The 21,642-nt window shown below is 41.2% G+C and overlaps 1 protein-coding gene across 8 annotated transcripts in view; it reads right to left on the bottom strand.

The window, feature by feature from the left end:
• Positions 1–21,642, bottom strand: part of CCDC88A (coiled-coil domain containing 88A) — a 254,550-nt gene that overhangs the window by 125,491 nt on the left and 107,417 nt on the right. For all 8 annotated transcript variants that reach the window (XM_073672268.1, XM_073672270.1, XM_073672269.1 and 5 more), the window contains exons 5-8: positions 14,267–14,325; positions 10,701–10,784; positions 4,705–4,845; positions 2,431–2,600 (exon numbers count right to left, since the gene is read on the bottom strand). In XM_073672268.1, coding sequence (XP_073528369.1) covers positions 2,431–2,600; positions 4,705–4,845; positions 10,701–10,784; positions 14,267–14,325 — 454 coding nt within the window. The remainder of the gene's footprint in view (positions 1–2,430; positions 2,601–4,704; positions 4,846–10,700; positions 10,785–14,266; positions 14,326–21,642) is intronic.

Here is a 21,642-nt window from a genome sequence, read left to right as displayed (position 1 = left end):
AACATCATTGCAGTCCTGCCTTAAAAGGAGCAGCTAACATCGTTTTAGTGATTGATCCATTAACACAGGTGTGGGTGTTGATGAGGACAGGGCTGGCGATCAATCAGTCATGATTAAGTAAGAATGACATCACTGGACACTTTAAAAGGAGGCTGGTTCTTGGTATCATTGTTTCTCTTCATTTAACCATGGTTATCTCTAAAGAAACACGTGCAGCCATCATTGCACTGCACAAAAATGGCCTAACAGGGAAGAGTATCGCAGCTACAAAGATTGCACCTCAGTCAACAATCTATCGCATCATCAAGAACTTCAAGGAGAGAGCTTCCATTGTTGTCAAAAAGGCTCCAGGGCGCCCAAGAAAGACCAGCAAGCGCCAGGACCGTATCTTAAAACTGTTTCAGCTGCGGGATCGGACTACCAGCAGTGCCAAGCTTGCTCAGGAATGGCAGCAGGCTGGTGTGAGTGCTTCTGCACGCACTGTGAGGCGGAGACTCTTTGAGCAAGGGCTGGTTTCAAGGAGGGCAGCAAAGAAGCCACTTCTCTCCAGAAAAAACATCAGGGACCGACTGATATTCTGCAAAAGGTACAGGGAGTGGACTGCTGAGGACTGGGGCAAAGTCATTTTCTCTGATGAATCCCATTTTCGATTGCTTGGGACATCTGGAAAACAGCTTATTCGGAGAAGAAGAGGTGAGCGCTACCACCAGTCTTGTCTCATGCCAACTGTAAAGCATCCTGAAACCATTCATGTGTGGGGTTGCTTCTCAGCCAAGGGAATCGGCTCACTCACAGTTTTGCCTAAAAACGCAGCCATGAATAAAGAATGGTACCAGAATGTCCTCCAAGAGCAACTTCTCCCAACCGTCCAAGAGCAGTTTGGCGCCCAACAATGCCTTTTCCAGCATGATGGAGCACCTTGCCATAAAGCAAAGGTGATAACTAAATGGCTCATGGAATAAAACATAGAGATTTTGGGTCCATGGCCTGGAAACTCCCCAGATCTTAATCCCATTGAGAACTTGTGGTCAATCATCAAGAGACGGGTGGACAAACAAAAACGAACAAATTCTGGCAAAATACAAGCATTGATTATGCAAGAATGGACTGCTATCAGTCAGGATTTGGTCCAAAAGTTGATTGAGAGCATGCCAGGGAGAATTACAGAGGTCTTGAAGAAGAAGGGGCAACACTGCAAATATTGACTTGCTGCATTAACTCATTCTAACTGTCAATATAACCTATTGGTACTCATAATATGATTGCAATTATATTTCTGTATGTGATATAAACATCAGACAAACACTAATAAAAACCAGAGGCCAGCAGATCATGTGAAAATATAATTTTGGTGTCATTCTCAAAACTTTTGGCCATGACTGTACAGGAAAAAAAAAGAGGCATTCAAAGAAAAGAACACGGTCCCTACAGTCAAACATGGCGGAGGTTTCCTGACGTTTTGGGGCTGCTTTGCTGCCTCTGGCACTGGACTGCTTGACCGTGTGCATGGCATTATGAAGTCTGAAGACTACCAACAAATTTTGCAGCATAATGTAGGACAAAGTGTGAGAAAGCTGGGTCTCCCTCAGAGGTCATGGGTCTTCCAGCAGGACAATGACCCAAAACACACTTCCAAAAGCACTATAAAATGGTTTGAGAGAAAGCACTGGAGACTTCTAAGGTGGCCAGCAATGAGTCCAGACCTGAATCCCATAGAACACCTGTGGAGAGATCTCAAAATGGCAGTTTGGAGAAGGCACCCTTCAAATATCAGGGACCTGGAGCAGTTTGCCAAAGAAGAATGGTCTACAATTCCAGCAGAGCATTGTAAGAAACTCATTGATGGTTACCGGAAGCGGTTGTTCGCAGTTATTTTGGCTAAAGGTTGTGCAACCAAGTATTAGGCTGAGGGTGCCAATACTTTTGTCTGGCCCATTTTTGGAGTTTTGTGTGAAATAATCAATGATTTGATTTTTGCTTCATTCTCTTTTGTGTTTTTTCCTTGCAAGCAAATTAAATGAAGATAATAATACCAAAGAATTTGTGATTGCAATCATTTTCAGGAAGAAACTGAGTATTATATGACAGAATTGCAGGGGTGCCAATACTTTTGGCCGCCACTGTATATATATATATATAACATTTTACATGGAGATCAAATCAATCTTCAAGCCATATCTCCATTTTACTCTTAAGGAGAGGGACAAGACCTGTGAAGGAAGGGGCGATTGGGCACCTCTATGGAGTTCACATCCTACAGATAAGACATTTAGATTTATCTTAAAAAGTAAATAGCTGTATATAAGTATTGATATGGTTGGGACCGCCAAGGATCCAGGTTACAGGTATTACTCTTTCTGAAAAAATTGATAACACAATATGATAAAAACAATATATGACTAAATTCCTCGCAATCTCATGGATACTCACAGCTCCTGCCTCAGTCCCCTTATTTTCGCCTTGGCTTCTGCCAGCTCCACTGACAAGTGCTGTCGGCTCTCAGTCCGCCTCATGCCCGGGGATCCGGAGGGAGACTGTGCAGATAGCTGCAGAGGTGTGAAGTGAAGAGAGTCCCTTTCTTCGGTCAGCTCGATAATTGTCTGAAAGAAAGTGTGAAAAAAGTCCCATATAATAGTTTCATCTACAGTATTATTTAGATGAGTAAAACACAGTTTGTTTTTTAAAAACAAACTACAGCTGTGGGACAGGGATTTTCTGAAACAAGGAAAACACTTTAATGAAATCCTTTCTTTTATATCATGCTGGACTTAAAGGTGTTATCCAGTCATATTGAATAGATCCCTAGCGCTGCAGCAGGCAGCACGACCATATCCAGATGACTGATGATTAAGGTCTGATTGACTGAAATGTCTTATTATTTCTGGAATTTCTTTGAATAATTAAAAATTAATTTGTTTTGCACAAAGAATACGAGTGTCAAGTTTTTTTTTTACTATCTACGGATTGGGGTCCTACTTGTGCACCGAAAGAAACCCAGAAGTGCAGTGTCTGTTCTCAGAAATATTGCATAGATCAATATCAGTTCCCCCAGTCTGACACACAGCGCCCCCAACCATCCACTGCTATTTGCTTTGATGAAAATCGTAGCTCCATTCACTATGTAGAAGGTGCTGCTGGGTCCAGCGCACTATCAGTCGTGTTCCTAGCCCAGGCATCTGGCATACATACCCTTTACTCCAGTCTGGCACTGAAGGGGTCCGAGTATCTAATGCCACAGGCAATACAGTCTCGTTATTGAAATATCGTTAATGCCTCTAATCAATGAAGTCAAAAATATACTTTTGCATAATTATTTTGAAGGTAGAGACAAGACTGGATTTCTCACTCCTGACTTTTTGCTCCTGGGAGCCTAAAATGGATTGAGATTTTAGCAATGCTGAAACTTGAAGCTCTTGGGATCCAATGCAAAATCTGTAACCGGGTCCCCATCTACCATGCGCCACTTATAATACAGGTGTCTTCCCATGTGACTGAGAGGCCTTTGGACCTTTGGACCCCCTAAGCAGCAACTGCTACCTCTTCAGCCCCTAAAGCTTCACCTCTGGTCTTTTTTCATACATCACCAATCATCAGGACATTAAAGGGGTTGTCCGGGATTTACTTGAAAGTCTGCAGTCACTATGTGCCTGCAGACTTGTTAATCCTCACATCACACGCAACATGCGCTGTGAGGATTCTCGGGTGAGTCCAAACCATCATGTGATATGCATTCTGACTAGACATGCGCAGCTTAGCTCAATGCCATTGAAGTGAGCAAGGCCACGCACGTCTAGTAGAAGTGTGGCATATTGCATACTTGTGGTCACATGACAGCTCAGTCTTGTAGTCAGCTCCAGAAAATCCTCACAGTGTGCGCTGCACACAATGTGAGGATTCACAAATCTGCAGTCACATAGACAAAATGCAGACTTTTGTGATAAGCCCAGACAGCCCCTTTAATTAAAGGAATTGTCCAGCACTTATCCATAGCATAGCTCATCAATATTGGATCTGTGGGAGTCCAACACCCGACACCATCACTGTTCAACTGTTTGCAGCAGCTGTGGCTGGATATACACAGTGGCCATTCCTGGGTACTGCATCTCAGCTCAGAACAATGTAGGATGGAAGGTGGTGGACCCCCATCAATCTGAGATTGATGACTTATTCCAAAGGATAGGTCATCGATATATAAGTCCTGGACAACTACTTTAATGCAACATGTTGTATTGTTTAATATATAAAAATAAATAAATAAATAAATAAAATTTAAATAAATTTAAAAATAAATAAATATATGGCTGCAATAACATGGTGAATATTCATTTTATTAAGCCCTGAAGAGGGAGAAGAGCAGATATCAGTCTATTGCTGTGCAATGATAGCACCTCCAGTAAGAGCTCTGCTCCACCCAGCGGTATGGAATGAATCACTGGACTGAAGAGGACAAAGCTCCACAAAGCAGTGAATCGGAATAGCAGCTGTTATATGACAGCCCCCCTATTAACAAGTCATTGGATCGGTGTTAACTATTTCAAAACCATAGACAGCATACCCTGTGCAGATTTTCCAAAACTACATATCGCAGCATGCCCACCCAGCCAAACACTGCAGGGCATGGGGAGAGTTGTAGTTTTGTAAAACCTGGAGAGCCATAGGTTGGGTATCGTTTATATAAAGTAACTTGTATATTGTGATTCTTACCTCCGACTGATCGTCTCTTTCATCTACTAGCCTCTTTAAGTGGAATGCCGTGTTCTTTAACAGAGATTCCAGGTCATCGGGGGAAAGATCAACGGGCTCTAATAACTGCAGATCAAATACATTTTCTGGATTGTGAGTTACCTTTGGGAGACCAAAAAAGAAGAAGAATTTAAATATTCAATGAGTACAAAAATGTGGCCACCAAAATGCCAGATCTCGGACATGTGCACTTGGTTGTATTCAGGATCTGACTCTCATGGATCCCAAATACAATTTCTATAGGGCTCTATAAACCGGACTCGTACCACTAATTTTATAGGTAAATATGCTGAGGTTTATAGCATACTTCAAAACCCAGTGTACTTTAGGGACACCACATGGAGTCCAGTATGCGGTCCATGCCCGTCCTTATGCACATGACATCTAGGGGCTGCATGTTAATATTTGTGACAAATACAATATATAATTGCTCAGTTTATGCCGCTGGATCTATGCTCTATTTATGCAAATACAGATATGTACTGATGTAGCCTAGTTCACCTTAACGCATATAACAGCACAAAAAAGTGGAATTTACACCTTTCAGCACATCAATCAATGTTAGTTTAACTTAAACTCAAGTTTAAAAGGTTAACACCTATCCACGGCAAATGGGGGTCTGACCACCGTGACCCCTACCAATCCAGAGAACCGGGTTTCTGAAGGGCCCTGGCTGAATGGAGCAGAGGTTGCTCATGTGCACTACCACTTCAATCATTCTTAATGGGAGACCCAAAGATTGCCAAGTAAAGCGCTCAGTTGATGTTTGGCGCTCTTATTAGGCTGCGTGCCCACGTTGCGTATTACAAGCATATATGCTGCGGAATTTCCGCAGCGTAAACGCTTGTAAAACGCATGTATATCCACACCCCATGGTCCACAATGGCATTCCGCAATGTCAATGCCCATGCTGCGGATTTTTCCGCAGCGTATATGCTGCGGTCAAAAATCCGCAGCATGTTCATTAATTTTGCGTTTCCGCATGCGGAATCAATGTGCGGATGGTACCCAAGTCTGGAGGAGAAGAGACTCTCCTCCAGACCTGGGTACCAAATAACCTGTAAAAAAAAAGAATAAAATAAAGTTTATACTTATCTTCTGATGTTTTCCCTCCGTCGCGCTGTTGTGTGAAGGACCTGCCACGTCATTGAGTCATGTGACCCATCACATGACTCAATGACATCACCGCAGGTCCTGCACACAACAGCGTGAGCCGCTCAAGACTCCGGACGGGGCAGAGAATGCATCGGAAGGTGAGTATAAACTTTATTTTTTTATTTTTTACCATTCTGATTCTTTTTTTTTAACTATTACTTGGTCACACTATATAAATCCATGCCGTTTGAATGGATTTATATAGTGTGAACAAGTTGTCAAGCACTTTTCCAAGTGATGCTTAAATAATCACTTGGAGAAGTGCTTGATAACCCGCATGCGTAAATGCATGCAAATACGCTGCAAAGACGCCTCACAAACGCTTCTACCTGTCGGAAAAACTGCATGTAAAATCCGCATGCGATTTTCCCGCCAGGGAGAAGCGTAAAAAATATGCTTCAGTTCCGCAACGTGGGCACTTAGCCTTAGAATGAATGGAGAGACAGTGCTTATGATCGACCTCCTCTCCAATCAGCTGGTTATATACAGAACTAGCCAGGTGCAACTCATCAAGACCTGTAGTCAGCATCTCTGATGAAGCAGTAGCGAAAGAGCATTGAAGTGGTGCAAGAGGGTTGTGGCATGTCCTCATTCAACCTTTCATGCTATGGATTGTTGCGTCTTTCTGTTATATATTTATGAAATTATACATGGCATTTGTTGTGCCATCCAATTACATACTCATATCTTAAGTCTTATGAATTAGCATTTTGTTATGACTTCTAATCATGTGTGTACATAGTTGAATTTTCATGAATTTATACCTTACATTTATTATACTTTCCAATCATGTACCTATGTATTCAAAGTCTCATGTATTTATAATCTGTACTTGCACTTTGAAAGTTTGTGGACTTGATTATAACATCTATAATTAAATATAATTGTCCATCCTTATTCTTCAATATAAGTGTGACATGCAGAAGTAGTGATGTTGCTTCAAAAGCATCCAGCAACTGTTACAAATAACACAAGCACAGGAGACAGGAAGTGTCGTACTTCAGAAGCATCCAGCAACTAGAGGGGTTAACACAGTCACGGGCGACAGGGAGTGTTTTAGCAGAGCCCCAGGGGGATTGTGGGGACCTTGTTATTGTAGTCTGGCTGAAGCCGAAGAGAAAGGTGGTGTGTTATCTGGATCTGACAGAAGGCAACTGAACAGGATTCCGATCAGGAGAGAAACTGAACACAGGTCAGAAAAACTCCCTGAACTAATAGTGCAGAGTATTATCGGGCAGGAAGATAAGGACTGGAAGGAATCGTGTCATAGGGATCATCTCCCTCATCAAACACCCCCCCCTCCATCTCCATGCAGAATAAAGAATGCTGTGTACTATTGTGTCCTTGTGAAGGAAAAGACTGTGGTTGTGTATGCATAGAAGTGTGCTGCTAAGAGATCAAATCTATGCTGAATTATGCTACTGAAGAGACTGTAATACTGTGCCTTGTGAAGAAACTACTGTATTGTTACTGGAGCCGGTTGCTCAAGAAACTCAGACTGTACTGTAATGAAGATTACTGCTGTAATATCCCTGAATTGCACTGGCCGTGCTTCAGATTAAATTCCACTGTTAAACTGTTGAAAAAGACTCTTGTCAGATGTGTCTGGTCAGCAATTGAATCTATCGTCTGCCTGAGAGAAACTGCAGTCTGTGGTCGCCCTGAGTAATGGTTCCCCCCAGGATTCCAAAGAATTCATGAAACCTGTCTCGCCCGTATATAAAAATTTAGGTGGCGTGCGTATAACATAAGTATTTTCTAGATATACATATGCACATCACTGTCAGATAAATGCATCAGTATTAGAATGGCTACTTATTTCATTAACTGGAAAATATATGGTGTATATACAGATAATTTTTCATATCTACATGTTGGTAGATTAACTTATTGGTAGACCCCCGCACGCTCAGCGCATGGCGCATACAACCTTCGTCATAAATTGCCGCCGGGAACATCACTGCTATGCACCGCGGGCTGACATTGTCATGTGGCGCATAGCAGTGATGTTTATAGGCCTCGAGCGTCAGCGTGCGGTCTCTGATAAGCAGGCGGACATTGAACATCACTGCTATGTGCCGGTCGCTGTCGTCAGTAGGTGACACATAGCAGTGATGTCAACTGGCTGGCGGCCTTTAAATGTCACTGCTATGTGCAGCACACCAACGTAAGCGTGAGGCCTCTGATGGGTCGGCGGCCATGATAAAAACCACACCAGTATGAAGCCACAAGAGGATGCCGGCAGGGGAGCGCAGGAAGGTGAGAAGAATTTTTTTCCTATGTGAATGGGCAGGGTAGTGAGTGGACATAGGGACCTAGGATGGGGCAGCATAGGGTTCAGCATGGGTGGGGATACATAGGTGTCCAGAATGGATGGGGATACATGGGAGCCTAGGATGGGGGATATTATTAAATAAATGGGGCCAGGATGGGTGACAATTACAGTATGGAGGCCGGAATGAGGTACGTATATTATTAGTTTATGGTGGCAAGTGGGGACTTACTGTAGGGGCAAATTAGGGGACATTACTGCTGTAATATAATTTACTTTTGAGGATACTGTCTTCCATGGAGGAACAAAAGGGAGGTCCTGTTACTGTGCAGGGCGGCACTAAGTCACTTTTTTTCTTCATCTACAGTAGTGTAGAAATCGGAGGAAAAAGTGGGGAATGTGCTCTAGAAGTGATCAGCTATTGATAACTGTGTGCTATTTTCTGCAGAGAAGAGTCCCGGATGGAAAAAGTGATGGCGGTCTGTGCCAGATAAAGAAGAAAAGCGAAGATGAAAGACTTCACCTAGAGACGTCACTGGTGAGTCAGTATATTACATGTACACTTACACTATACATTATATAGTGTACACAGAGCTCCTGTGTATAATGTCACTGGTAATCCCTGTATTACCTGTACACTATTCACTATATACAGAGCTCTTGTGTATAATGTCACTGGTGATCACTGTATTACCTGTACATTATTCACTTTATACAGAACTCCTGTGTATAATGTCACTGGTGATCACTGAATTACCTGTACACTATATACAGAGCTCCTGTGTATAATGTCACTGGTAATCTCTGTATTACCTGTACACTATTCACTATATACAGAGCTCTTGTGTATAATGTCACTGGTGATCACTGTATTACCTGTACACTAACACTATATAAAGAGCTCCTGTGTATAATGTCCGTGCTGATTACTGTATTACCTGTACACTGACCCTATATACAGAATCTAGGAGAAACACACTCCTTCAATAACATAACCATGCAATACACTATGTGTATTTACATTTGCATTTTTTTTCTGTTATCCTGATGTTTTAGCCTGATTAATCATTTGCAACTTTTGTGCGATTGTACTCCAGTACCCTAGTAAACTACAAAATCTAAGAATTTTTGTTTTTCTTTCTTTGAGCAGTTGATTCCAATGTTTCATATTTTAAATCTTATTGAAAGGATTGTGCAAATTTTTACTCTAAAAACAATGCAAAAAAATGAAATAAAGCAAAAGAACGAAAAATAATCATCTATTCAATTCACCAAATATTATGCACCCATTTTCATGAATTTGTTCCAAAATCTGCCAACTCGAAAAGAAACGCAAGACAAAAAATAACCAAAAAAAACACGCAAATGATGAATCGACCCTGTAGGGTTACCATTTCCCCAGTGATGACAGTGTTAGACACACTCTATTGATAAGAAAATGGGAGGCCCCACTATCAATAATTTATTTTTAAAGAGGTTGTCCACTACTTTTACATTGATGACTTCAGGATAGGTCATCAATGTCTGATCGGCAGGGGTCCGACACCCGGCACCCCCGCCGATCAGCTGTTATCAGTGTCATCGGCAGCCGCCGTCAGCCGGAAGTATTGACCCGCCGAGCTGGCTGTCTACTTGTAGTGGCTGGGGTTTGGTACTGCACATCCGCCTCCTATTCAAATCAATAAGAGGAGGACGTGCAGTACCCTGCGGCGGCCACTACAAGTAGATAGCCAGCTCAGCAAGCAAGTACTTTCGGCTGGCGGCTGCCGCCATCTACACCGATAACAGCTGATTGGCGGGGGTGCCGGGTGTCGGATCCCAGCCGATCAGACATTAATGATCTATCCTGAAGATAGACTATCAATGATAAAGTAGTGGACAGCCGCTTTAAATATCCAGGAGGAAGGTCAGGGGGACATCACTTTGCAGAGTTCTAATGAAATCTTGTACAGAATTTTCATTATATTTAGTAAAACAGATGTGTCACAGGGAAAAGCAGTTCGGACAATAACAGCTTCAGGCTGTATTCACACATAGCATTGTAAGGAGTCTTATTGCAAACTGAGCTACTAAATAAAAACATCTTGCCTTGTCTTTTTCCCTTTTCGTAATCAAGATAAGTGCTATTAAAGGCACAATGGCCCAGTGTATTCAATTAGTTCTAGATAAATTTCCACTTTTTTTTTTCAGATTGTGATTACACTGTTGGCACAAGCAATAGCAATAATAAGCCAGCGCCGAGTCATAACCTCAGGATGTTGTGGAATTATTCATAGCAGCTGTCCTGTAACTAACCCAAATCCTCGTGCTTGAAGATCGGAGCTAAACAGATCATTTGTATTAAGATTACTGGTTAGAATTGCAGGGTACAGCTGTTTATCTCTATACATCATTCATGTGATCTTCATACCCCGCCAGCTAATGGATAGCGACCGTCCGGCGCCCTAACTTCTATCAGACGCTTCAGAATAAAAGTCTGTGCAGAAGAACATGAAAACATAAGAAGAAGCGTGAAAGTGCGAGATGATACCTCCTGGATATGAGCCGCCACAGCTGCTTTAGTGTCAAAATCCAGATCTTGAATTTTATCAATAAATTCTTCTTTTCTTTCGCACTGCAACACAAACGAGTGATATTAGCATTTACAAATATAATTTATCGATTCCTCCAGGTACAACGTGTGCAATTCAACTTCTGGCTATGCTGGGGAATAAAGGGGAAGCATTGTTAATACTGGTATAATATCAGTGGTGGTGGGCAGTGGGCCTTCACCTCAACAGCAAAGGGTATGTATATGCTATATATAATGCTCAAAAAAATAAGGCAGCACGTAAAGCGAACCAGTCAACAGGATTTCACTATGTAACCGGAGAGCAGCATAATATAGGTGAAGAGAGCCTGATTCCAGTGATACGTCACTTATTGGACTGCTTGGCACAGTTTTGATAGAATCCCTGTTTTGTCTGATGTAGAAGAGCAAAAACTTCTGGACTGTGTATAAGCCCACTCACACTTCTGACTGGCAGCTTACTGTGTACAGTGTACATTGTCAGCAAGCTGCTAATTAGTGGTAGAGGCAGGGTTACACTAATGAGCGGGACTTGCCTGCATGGGAGATGTAGTCCTCTGGTTACAATCTCCTGCTGATAAAACACTAATTGTATTGAAACTACAACACACAGCCTAGTAAATGACACATGCCTGAAATCAGGCTCTCTTGCTCTATATTATGCTGCACCCAAAAGCCTTCTGACAGATTCCCTTTAAAGTGAACCTGTCAGCAAGAATGTGCCTGAGAAACTTGAGGTATTGCAGGATATGGTAGGGAAACACATTTCCAACTATACCTATTTTATCATATATTTTAGGAGTCGGAGTCGGTCCATTTCAAAAGAACTCCAACTCAGAATCAACCAAAATGGACACCGACTCCACAGCCCTGGTTGTAACGAAATTTATGTTTATTCATATTAAACTTACAAGTGCACTGGCAACCATCGACTCCTTTTCCCTTTTCTCCACCGGCGCTACCCCAGATTCTTGATTTACAGTGGAGAGCAGAGGTAACGCTGTACAATAAAGCCTCTGTCTTCACTGTCAATGAAGAAAAGAGAAGAGGAGCTGAGAACTGCAAGTGCACGATACAAACACCAGTGCACTAGCGAGCCTATTTTGCATATCAATAAAATGGGATTTTCGGCACAATGGAGCACTAGGTAACGACAGAATAGATATCGGTGGAAATATGTTTCACTATACTATTCTGTGGTACCACAAGTATCTTAGGCACATTATTACTTTAAATCATAAAACAATAGATATTGAAAGATTCAAGATGAAAATCTTCACTGATCTACTCATAAATTATGTCGCTGGTTAAGAACAAAAATGAGATTCTCAGCAGTCATCAGAGACCAAAATGATCAACCAATTGAGGCCTGGCTCCCAGATCGCCCCAAAAATCTCAGTAAAAAAAATTTAAATCAAAGGCATCGCGAACTTGTGTAAGAGTTTCATCATGGCAACTCATAATATGACTCTGAAGTGTGCATAGCCCCGATATGCCTGTATATGCTCCTAACACTGTCTGGATATGCTCCTGATGAGGCGGCAGATAGTATGCTGAGTGATCTCCTGTCAAGCCTGGATCTGAGCATCAATCAGCCCGTGCACAGTCAGTGGGGCTACTTGGTGTTGTCTGATGCGCTGATATATAATGTCCAAGAGGTTCTCAATTGAATTCTGATATGGTGAATGAGATCAGTCAATGGCATTAATGCCTTCGTCATTCGGGAACTGCCTACACGCTCTGGCCACTTGAGGCCAGGCATTGTTCTGCATTAGGAGTAACTCAGGGCTCAATGCACCAGAGTAAGGTCTCAAGATTTAATTCAGTACCTATCAGCCATTCGATCAGGATACCTTTGGAGATTGGAGACTTGTGCAATCTACAAAGGATGTAGCTCCCCAAACAATCAGTGACCGATCATAAAACCAGTCATGCTAGATGATATTACAGGCGGCATAACATTTTCCACGGCACCTCTAGACTATTTCATGTCTGTCACACGTGTTCAAAGTGAATCTGCTATCATCTGTTAAATGACCGTGGCCCCAAGGCGAACTTACCAATTCTGGTGTTCTCTAGTGAATGGCAATCAAGTTGAATGGTAGTGCGTTGGGATCATAGATCACAGTATAGGATGTTTGGGCATCATGCCACCCTCATTGAATCCGTTGCCAGGGCTCTGGCAGTGCTCCTCATGTTCATCCTCACAGAAAAGAGCAGATACCAGTCCTACTACAGGAGTTAACCCAACCACAGCCATATCTGGCTCTTTTTGTGTGATGGCCCATGTCCTGGGTCTGTTCCATGTCCTTAAGACTATGCTGATAAATACCGCAAACCTTGCAAAAGCACGTACAGATCAGACATCCTAGAGGAGACAGACTAAATGTGCAACCAGAACGGGCCTGCAGGTTCTGCCTCATGCTACTAGCGAAATGCAAAACTCAAGAAAAATCAGTCAGGAAGGACAACGAGAGAGTATGCGTCCATGTCCACCACCTGCTAACCATTCCATTATGGGTGGTTGTCTTGCTGCTACCCCTTCCACCGCTCCTGTTGTCACTTTCATTTGCACCAAAGCAGGCAAAATTGATTCACAATTGCTTATTCTTGCTAAGTGGCAGATTGAAATCTCGAAAGTTTAATTAATTTGGGGTTATATTGTGATGTGTAGTGTTCTCTTAATTTTTGGAGTAGTTGATTTAGATAAAAGGGTTTTATAAACTTCTTGGACCATCACCAATGCTGAGAAAGGAGTGGCCGAATTGCTGATTATAGTGTTGTTTCCCCTTCTATGTTTTCTGTGCACAGAAGCACTCCCGACCATCTGGCTCCATTTATTTGGGGGATTGTGCATGGAAAACCAGTGAAGGAGGCACAGTGCTAACAGACTGATCATAAGTTTATAAGAAGGAAATACTTATTAAAACTCGTACTACAAATAGATTTGTGTTTTCAGCTATATTGCAGATATAAAATGTGATTGAGGCCAGTTTAAGTCTGTTGTTTCCTCATTGCAATTTCTATTTCTATACTGAGGGAGGACACTGATCGACTTTCAGAATCCCCCTTTGCCGAGTCAAGCTTTGTTGTAAATTTTCTAAGACTGGCATTTCATATTAAATAAAAAGTCAGCAGGAGTAATACGGTGTATTCCAAATTTATTAAAAGGCACACAACCCTTAACACATTTCATAAATCTTTTGTGCTGTCTGTGTGCCAGAATAATAAATCTACACCAAATCTGGCATGGCATAGATTTCTGGAGTAAGTAACGGTAAATGTCTCATGTGGCAGTTGCTTAAACCCCTTTGCTAAACTATGTCAACTTTTAACACAAGTGTTGGAGCCGACACCAAAGTCTTAAAACTTTTGCACAAATCTGCCTTGCCCCACATCTTATTAATGCCAAGTCTCTGCTGGCGTAGAAGAAGGATTTATGTACCGGATGTTCTTTGGATATAACACAATTTGTATTCTAATTTTGTGCGCAGCACTTGATATTATGATGAATAGAAAAATTTTACCTGAACGGCACATCCAAGCAATAGAAGAAGCATTTTTTTCATTTCTTCAGTACCTTTCTCTGCCAAAAAAAGTGAGTTGTGTTAACATTTTGCACGTAAATATTTTGTTAGGAGGTATTTCAAATTATGTCTGATATATACCATTATTAATGTCTTAGGTGGGGGTCTCAGCTCAAAGAACCTGACCTTTGAAAAGAACAGGGATGGCCTACTCTCCGTTCAGTAAATCCAAGTAGCTGGGATACCTAATGGAGTAGACTTGTTCTTTCTATACCTCCTCCTGTATACAGCTGATACTGGCAGCTTTTGATTGCCAAACAAGGATTGAGACTGTTAATCTCCCAACAGATATGCCATAAAGCTTTGTAGTCAAAATACCTCTGTAAGGGGGAATGGTGTCAAAACTTGTAGATGCAAGCATAGAATACCCAATGGATGTGTTATCCAAGACTAAAAAATGTGGTACAACATTCCGGGTATTCATTCCATCTATCGGTATAGAATATGATTATCTTTTTCTATATCATAGGACAATTGGTGAAGTCTGTAATCTTGGACCACCACTGATCACCTATATCCAGAATAATAACTCTATGCAAATTTATTTAAGCCACTAAGGCCCTGTACACATTAGACTGAGGCTAAACCCATCAATATCGTCCAACAGTTTTAGGTGCAAAGGGGCCTCCGGACTATCCCCCGGATTTCAACAGCTGATCCGTATGTTCTCCGGGATGTACGGTAAGTCGCTACCATAGGAGCCTGGCAGTGGCTCTCTCACAGAGAGCACAGGAGCTTTCGGCTTGGCTGTATGGGGTGTCAGGGAAATATAACTGTTCTCAAACGATCATTCATCCTACAGGTATCTAATGTGTGTGGGGGCCATAAGAATGTTTTTCGACAGGACCAAAAAGGAATGAGTGCACATTAAGATCTAAATTAAATTGGCTGGATTCTTTATTTTTAGGCATTCATACATTGGTGTTTAAACACACATAAAAAAAATGGTACCGGAGTCATAAGTGTTTTGGAACAGAGTGTCATCAGTGTACAGTCCGTGTGTCCGTTTTTATCATCATTGCGTCATCTGTGTTTTTCATGGATGGATAAAGAAATAAAGAAATTACAAAGCTTTTCCGATATCTTGCAATGTTAAATACGGACAGTACACAGATGCCATCGGTGTGCTGTACGTGTTTTTCATGAACCCATAGACTTGTATTGGCCCTTTTAATCATTGATACCGGAAAAAAAAATGGACATGTCTGGGTGTGTTTTGCATGGACGTGATCCGTGAAAAAACATGGACCGTGTGAATAGCATCATAGATTATAATGGGTATGTATGGTTTCCGTGAAAGGAATGTATACAATGATTATGTGCAACACGGACGCCGGAATGAGGTATTAAAAAGATGTTGAGAACCGTGCAGTTACCCTTGGATGGAAACAAATGAGCACCAAGTCCTCCTTTCCGAAGTGGTGGCAGTCAGTCAGCACCAGAAGAGGGCCTTTGTTAGGACAAGTCGACTACCACTTTATTTAAAGGGCATTTTACAAGGGCCAATGCAAGCTATGTATGAACTACATTATGTTCATATAATTATTCAGTCCCATACAGGCTGCATATCTCCAGCACAACCCCTCGTGTACACAGGGAAATGTGCTGCCAACAACAATTATTTCTTAGCCCGCAGAAAATATACGAACAGCTGCAAACAAGCATTTTGTTGCCATGTGTACACGGGCCAATGTTCGGGCACATGTAAACGGCATTCTCTTCATTTTTTACATTCTGGAAATCAGCGACAGCCTGAGACACAAAATGAGATGGTGGCAAATGTTTCTATGACAATATGAGAAGGTCAATTGAATTTCTCCTTAATATTATTGTCTGTAAACTCTGTCCTCGAGCTCATAGTTACTAACATTACTGCTGATAAAAGTACAGATGTTTAGTTTCCAGAGCCATGCCTACTCCAGGACTGTGGCATAGCATGGAGAGAGCCACATGGGCGGTTAACATTCTTAGGAGCACAGAATTATATATGTATAAAAAAAAAAAACTCTTCTTTTTTTCTTTCTTTTGAAATTTTGAGCCTCTAAGAAGTGGGGTCAGTACAGCCAAAGATTCAGGTAAGTGACACTTAACTAAATCGGCATCAACATGACACCTATACAGCTAGATCCTATGGTAAAGGAGGAGCCATAGGCTTCCGGCCTCACCACTCTTGGTCCTGTAGGCCATAGGCTCCTGTAGGCTTGTAAGGCTCCAGCTTCCCAGGGCAATGATATTTTTTTTTTAAATAATCTTTTTATTTATATAGCGCCAACATATTCCGCAGCGCTTTACAATTCAGACAATTTACAGACATCATCATCACTGTCCCCACTGTGGCTCACAATCTACATTCCCTATCAGTATGTCTTTGGAGTGTGGGAGGAAACCGGAGAACCCGGAGGAAACCCACGCAAACACGGGGAGAACATACAAACTCCTTGCAGATGTTGTCCTTGGTGAGATTTGAACCCAGGACCCCACTGAGCCACCGTGCTGCCCAATGATATTACTGTGATGCGCTGCCAGTGCCGGCCGATTGTGTGCAGGGGAGAAGAGGTTTCGGTTGATCAGATTAGGCATCAACTTTATTTTTTTTGCAGAAAGGGGAACAAAAGTGGCATTATTACATTTCAAACAGGCACTAACGAAGCATCATTACTTTTTAAGATGGCACTTAAGGGCAATAATACTTTCTAAAAGGGGCACTCATGGGGCATTATTTGTTTTAAGGAGCACTCTAGGTTTTAATACTGGGTTAGGGGGTACAATACTTGCACAACCAGAGCACCTGAAAACCATGCTACGCCATCACTATAGAAGCGCCACAAACTTGTTAGGAATGCCCCCTCTTGGGTGCTAATTACATAAATCCCACCGTTTCTTGCCCAGGACATGCCTGTATTTGCAGGAATTGTTTCTGATAATTCTGGCCAGTCCAAGGAACTATATAGTGCTGCTCACCATTATTGGCACCCCTTTTCATTGACTGTACAATATCTTCAGAAATAAATGGCAATGTACCACAGTTATATCCTCAGGATTTTTTAATTAGTGGTCCAAAGTAATACAACAAAAAAACATTGTTTTTCAACTTCCATGCTGCAATTTCAAAGCAGAAACAGAATAAACAGAATGTGCAGCAATAAAGGCACCACTAATTAATACTTGGTTGCATACCCTCTGGCATTGCTGACAGCCTCCAAACGTTTCTTGTAGCCATCTATAAGCTTCTTGCACTTCTCAGCTGCAATTTTCTCCCACTCTTCCTTTGCAGTTTGTTCAAGCTCTTGAATTTTTGCAGGTTTCTTTTTCACAATGGCAGACTTCAGCTCACCCCAAAGATTTTCAATGGGATCTAGGTCAGGACTCATTGCTGGCCATTTTAAAACAATCCATTTTTTCTTTTTCAACCATTCCTGTGTACTTTTGGAGGTGTGCTTTGGGTCATTGTCTTACTGGACCCATGATCTTCCATTCAAACCAAGTTTTCTTACACTGGGTAGGACATTTTGCTCTAAAATCTCTTGATAATTCTTTGATTTCATGATTCCTGTAATACGGTCAAGGCCTCCAGTACCAGACGCAGCAAAGTAAACCCACAGCATTATTGATCCCCCACTATGCTTAACTGTTGGTAAGGTGTTTTTTTCCTTTGCATTGCCAAAAAGATCTATTTATGTTTCATCTGTCCACAGAACATTTTCCCTGAAGGATTGTCGTTTGTCAAGGAATTCTTTGGCAATGATCAGTCGTTCCTTTTAATGTCTTTTCTTCAGCACTGGTTTCTTCCTTGGCCTTCGCCCATAAAGCTCTGCTTGGTTTAATGTGCGGCATATGGTACTTGTTGAAAACATGACCCCAGACTATTCCAGGTTGGCCTTCAGGTCTATGGATGTTTGACATGGTGTTTTTTTCCATCATTCACACCAACTTTTGAAGACCTCTCTTATCAATTTTCCCCTTTCACCCACGTTCATGGAGGTTTTTGACGGTTCCATGATTGGCAAACTTCTTAATACCATTGTGCACTGTTGAAACTCAGATACCAAGGTCTTTGGAGATGGCCTTATACCCTTTGGAAGTCTTGTGTTTGCTTGGAAACTTGTAATCCTTCATCAGATCAGCTAGTTATACGATAAGTTTAGTAGATTTTTCTACCACCATCAAACGCCTGACAGCTATGTAATCTGCTATGTTGAGAAGTAGGGAGAGAGTTATTGAATTATGTCTGCAGTCTTTGCTTTGTCACATCAGTTGGATTCAACTCCTAAATAATCTTGGCAGATTCGCCATCATTAGCTTTTAGAATCATGACCTCAATCTGGCAGACATTTTCTCATTTAATAAAATATGCTTCCTCATTAAAACAGCCCTCTATTAATGCTGCCAATTTGGCAATGTGTTATTATATGTTTTATTCTGCTCCGGATTCATTCAGCAAAGTTCAGATACTAAACAAGTCCACGATCATCACTGTACGTAATGTATATGTGAGGCAGGTTTATCAAAACTGCCTAAAAAAAAATAAGGTCTTTGTTGCTCGTATCAACCAATCATGGTGCAGCTTTCATTTTACCAGAGAGGTTTAAGAAATGAAAGCTGAGCTCTAACTGGTTGCTATGGGCAACAAAGACAGATTTTTGTAAGTTTCTTGATAAATGAGGCCTTATAGATTTAAAGCAAAATGGGGACATGTATTATTAAAGGGCATGTACACCTTGCCACAGAGTTTTTCAAATTGTTTATTTGATTCGAAAAAAGGCAAAATAAAATAGTAATCAAAAATAAGAGTAATCAATTTAATTTTGTTTTTCATAAATGGACTGTACACATGAAAATAAAAAACGATGTAATATATCTTATCAGAGAAATATGCTTCTTTCACCTTCTGGATTGATCTTACACTCCCAATTCATGGGTACAATATGTAAAATCTGCATTTAGTGAAAACAAATTTACCCATTAGTGAGATAAGAGGTGACAGTTGGTGCTTTTAAAATTCTATGGAGATGGAAGGAGGAGGAGCTGGAGGCAGAGACAGACATTCTGCTTCAAGTTCTCTTAAAACGACTGTTACAGGTCTCCACAGAACTTCATGAGCACCAACTGTCATCTCCTATCTAAGTAATTCACTGAAGACACATTTTACCTATTGATTGAGAAGGAATGATTAGTTTATGAGGAGAAACAAAAATGGCGGATTTCTCTAATAAGATATATTACAAAGTTTCTTATTTTCATGTTTTCTATTAATTTATTTAAAAAATATTAAAATCACGGTTACCCTTTAAGCAACTTTCTTAGTCGTCATTAAAAATGTTGCCACTGATAAGTGTCTGTAAGCCCTTCATCTAGTGGATTGCTTTTGCAGAAATGTTAGAAGTCTGTGAGAATTGCTCCTGGCAGCTGTCTGCTCTTCCCTCTCACCTCTTAATGCCATGGTAGTTGCACATCACCGTTTCCTCTACATCCGAGAAAAATGGCCTGATTTTTCTGATCAGAGTTTGATCATAGTGGTATCGGTTTCTCCACCTTCTCCATTATGTCAGTCCATAAAAATCGGACTGCACTCGGATGACATCCAAGCGCAGTCTGATGTTTTCCACGGACCTATAGACTTGATTTGCCAATTTAGATCTGGACACGTCACCGATTTATTTCCTTGGACTACTTGGTCAATCGGACATGTGCACAGCCTCATAGAATAACATGGGTATGAGTGCTATCTGTGAAAATCATGGATAGCACTTGTCCGATGTAATCGGTGGTGTGCATGAGCCCTTAGAATTAGCAGCAGGGTGGGGCATGTACACAAATCTGCAGTGGGGAGGGGATAAAGTATTTTGGAGGATGCAGAAAACAGGCTACAGACAAGAAGCAAAGCTCAGAAAAGTACAGTATTGGAGCCAGCAGATTGGAAATCTTCATTATATTGTCTATACTAGTATATTTTCCACACATATAGACCTATGTATAATGGATCCTGTATACAATATTGATCTTGCTTTTGTATTTATTATATTTGCCATGTTCTACCTCAGCACTAGCTCGTCTCGTGTCAGGTTTGCAATCTTGACTGGCTCGTGTTGCTTTAAATACACGGTTTGCAGAAGTGTGAATATTTAGATTTGAGAGTCCTCAGTGGTTGATACCCTTTAGTGGCTAAATGAAAAGATGGTAACAAATTGCAAGCTTTCAAGACTACGCAGGTCTCTTCATCAGGCTAGTATAACACAAAATCTGAAGAGTCACATATTTATACATAATAAGACACAGAAATAATGCAATAGATGAGATAGGTGACGGAAAGCAGAGTTATTATGGGAGAGATAAACAGTTCTGGCTATAAATATTTTAGCAGTTAAAGGATAAGAAGTGTGAAGGTTTTATTGTCCTGTGACTAGGTCCAGTGTTGTGATGGCCTCACAAATCTGATGGGCAAATTCCTTAGTTGATGTAGAATGACATAAATCCATGCGACACATTCATTCCTGCTCTGAAAGTGTCAAAGGTCACCATCAGTTTATATTCTGAGATTCTTCTTTCTCTTTGAGATTTGAAGTTACCTTTTAATGCCAGTAATTTCATGTCTTTGATGCTGTGATCAGGGGAACAAAAATGCTTGGCTACAGGTAGATCTATTCTTTTTTCTTTTATTGTGTGGCGATGATGATTCATCCTTGTCCTAAGTTTTTGCCCTGTCTCCCTAACATAAAGACCCCCCAGTTGGACATTTGGAACATATAATTAAGTACACTACAAAAAACTGTGAAAAAGGGCAAGTTTAAAGCTGAAATGCGTTGGGAGTTTTTGCACATTTGACATGATTATTAATATGAAGATTTTAATAAAATGAGAATAAAGTTATAAGAAATTTTAATCCACCAGTGCTGGACTGCTATTTGCTTTTTTCGATTATCTTTTGATGTGGACAATCAGGGACCGACCACTGGGCAATAAAGTCTGGACTCTACTTTAACAAAGCATTACGGTTTTTTTCTGACTGAAGGGAGAGGCACTCCAACAAGATAAAAATCTGACATTTTGATCAGGCTGCAAAACACATATCAGGAAGTCTGAAACTGCAATTTTGTTAACTAAAAGGTACATATGTAGATAAAAAATGACAGTAAGTGCAATAGGGTCTTATCTGGATCACAGAGGAAAGCGTAAAACAGGATTTGCTCACCTGGAAAAGTTGTGAAAGTCACAACCCCTTTGTTAGCTTGTAAGAAAAGACGACTGCTGCAGATCCAGCAAACAGATAGTAAGCAAACTTGAAAGTGGATGTAAACCTGCGCTGCCGAGGATCCATA

This window comes from Phyllobates terribilis, unplaced genomic scaffold, assembly GCF_046119375.1.
Source record: "Phyllobates terribilis strain yellow unplaced genomic scaffold, ASM4611937v1 Scaffold_3__8_contigs__length_932513732, whole genome shotgun sequence".
In the NCBI taxonomy this organism is placed as follows: Eukaryota; Metazoa; Chordata; class Amphibia; order Anura; family Dendrobatidae; genus Phyllobates; species Phyllobates terribilis.
This window is presented reverse-complemented; position numbering and strand designations above follow the sequence as displayed.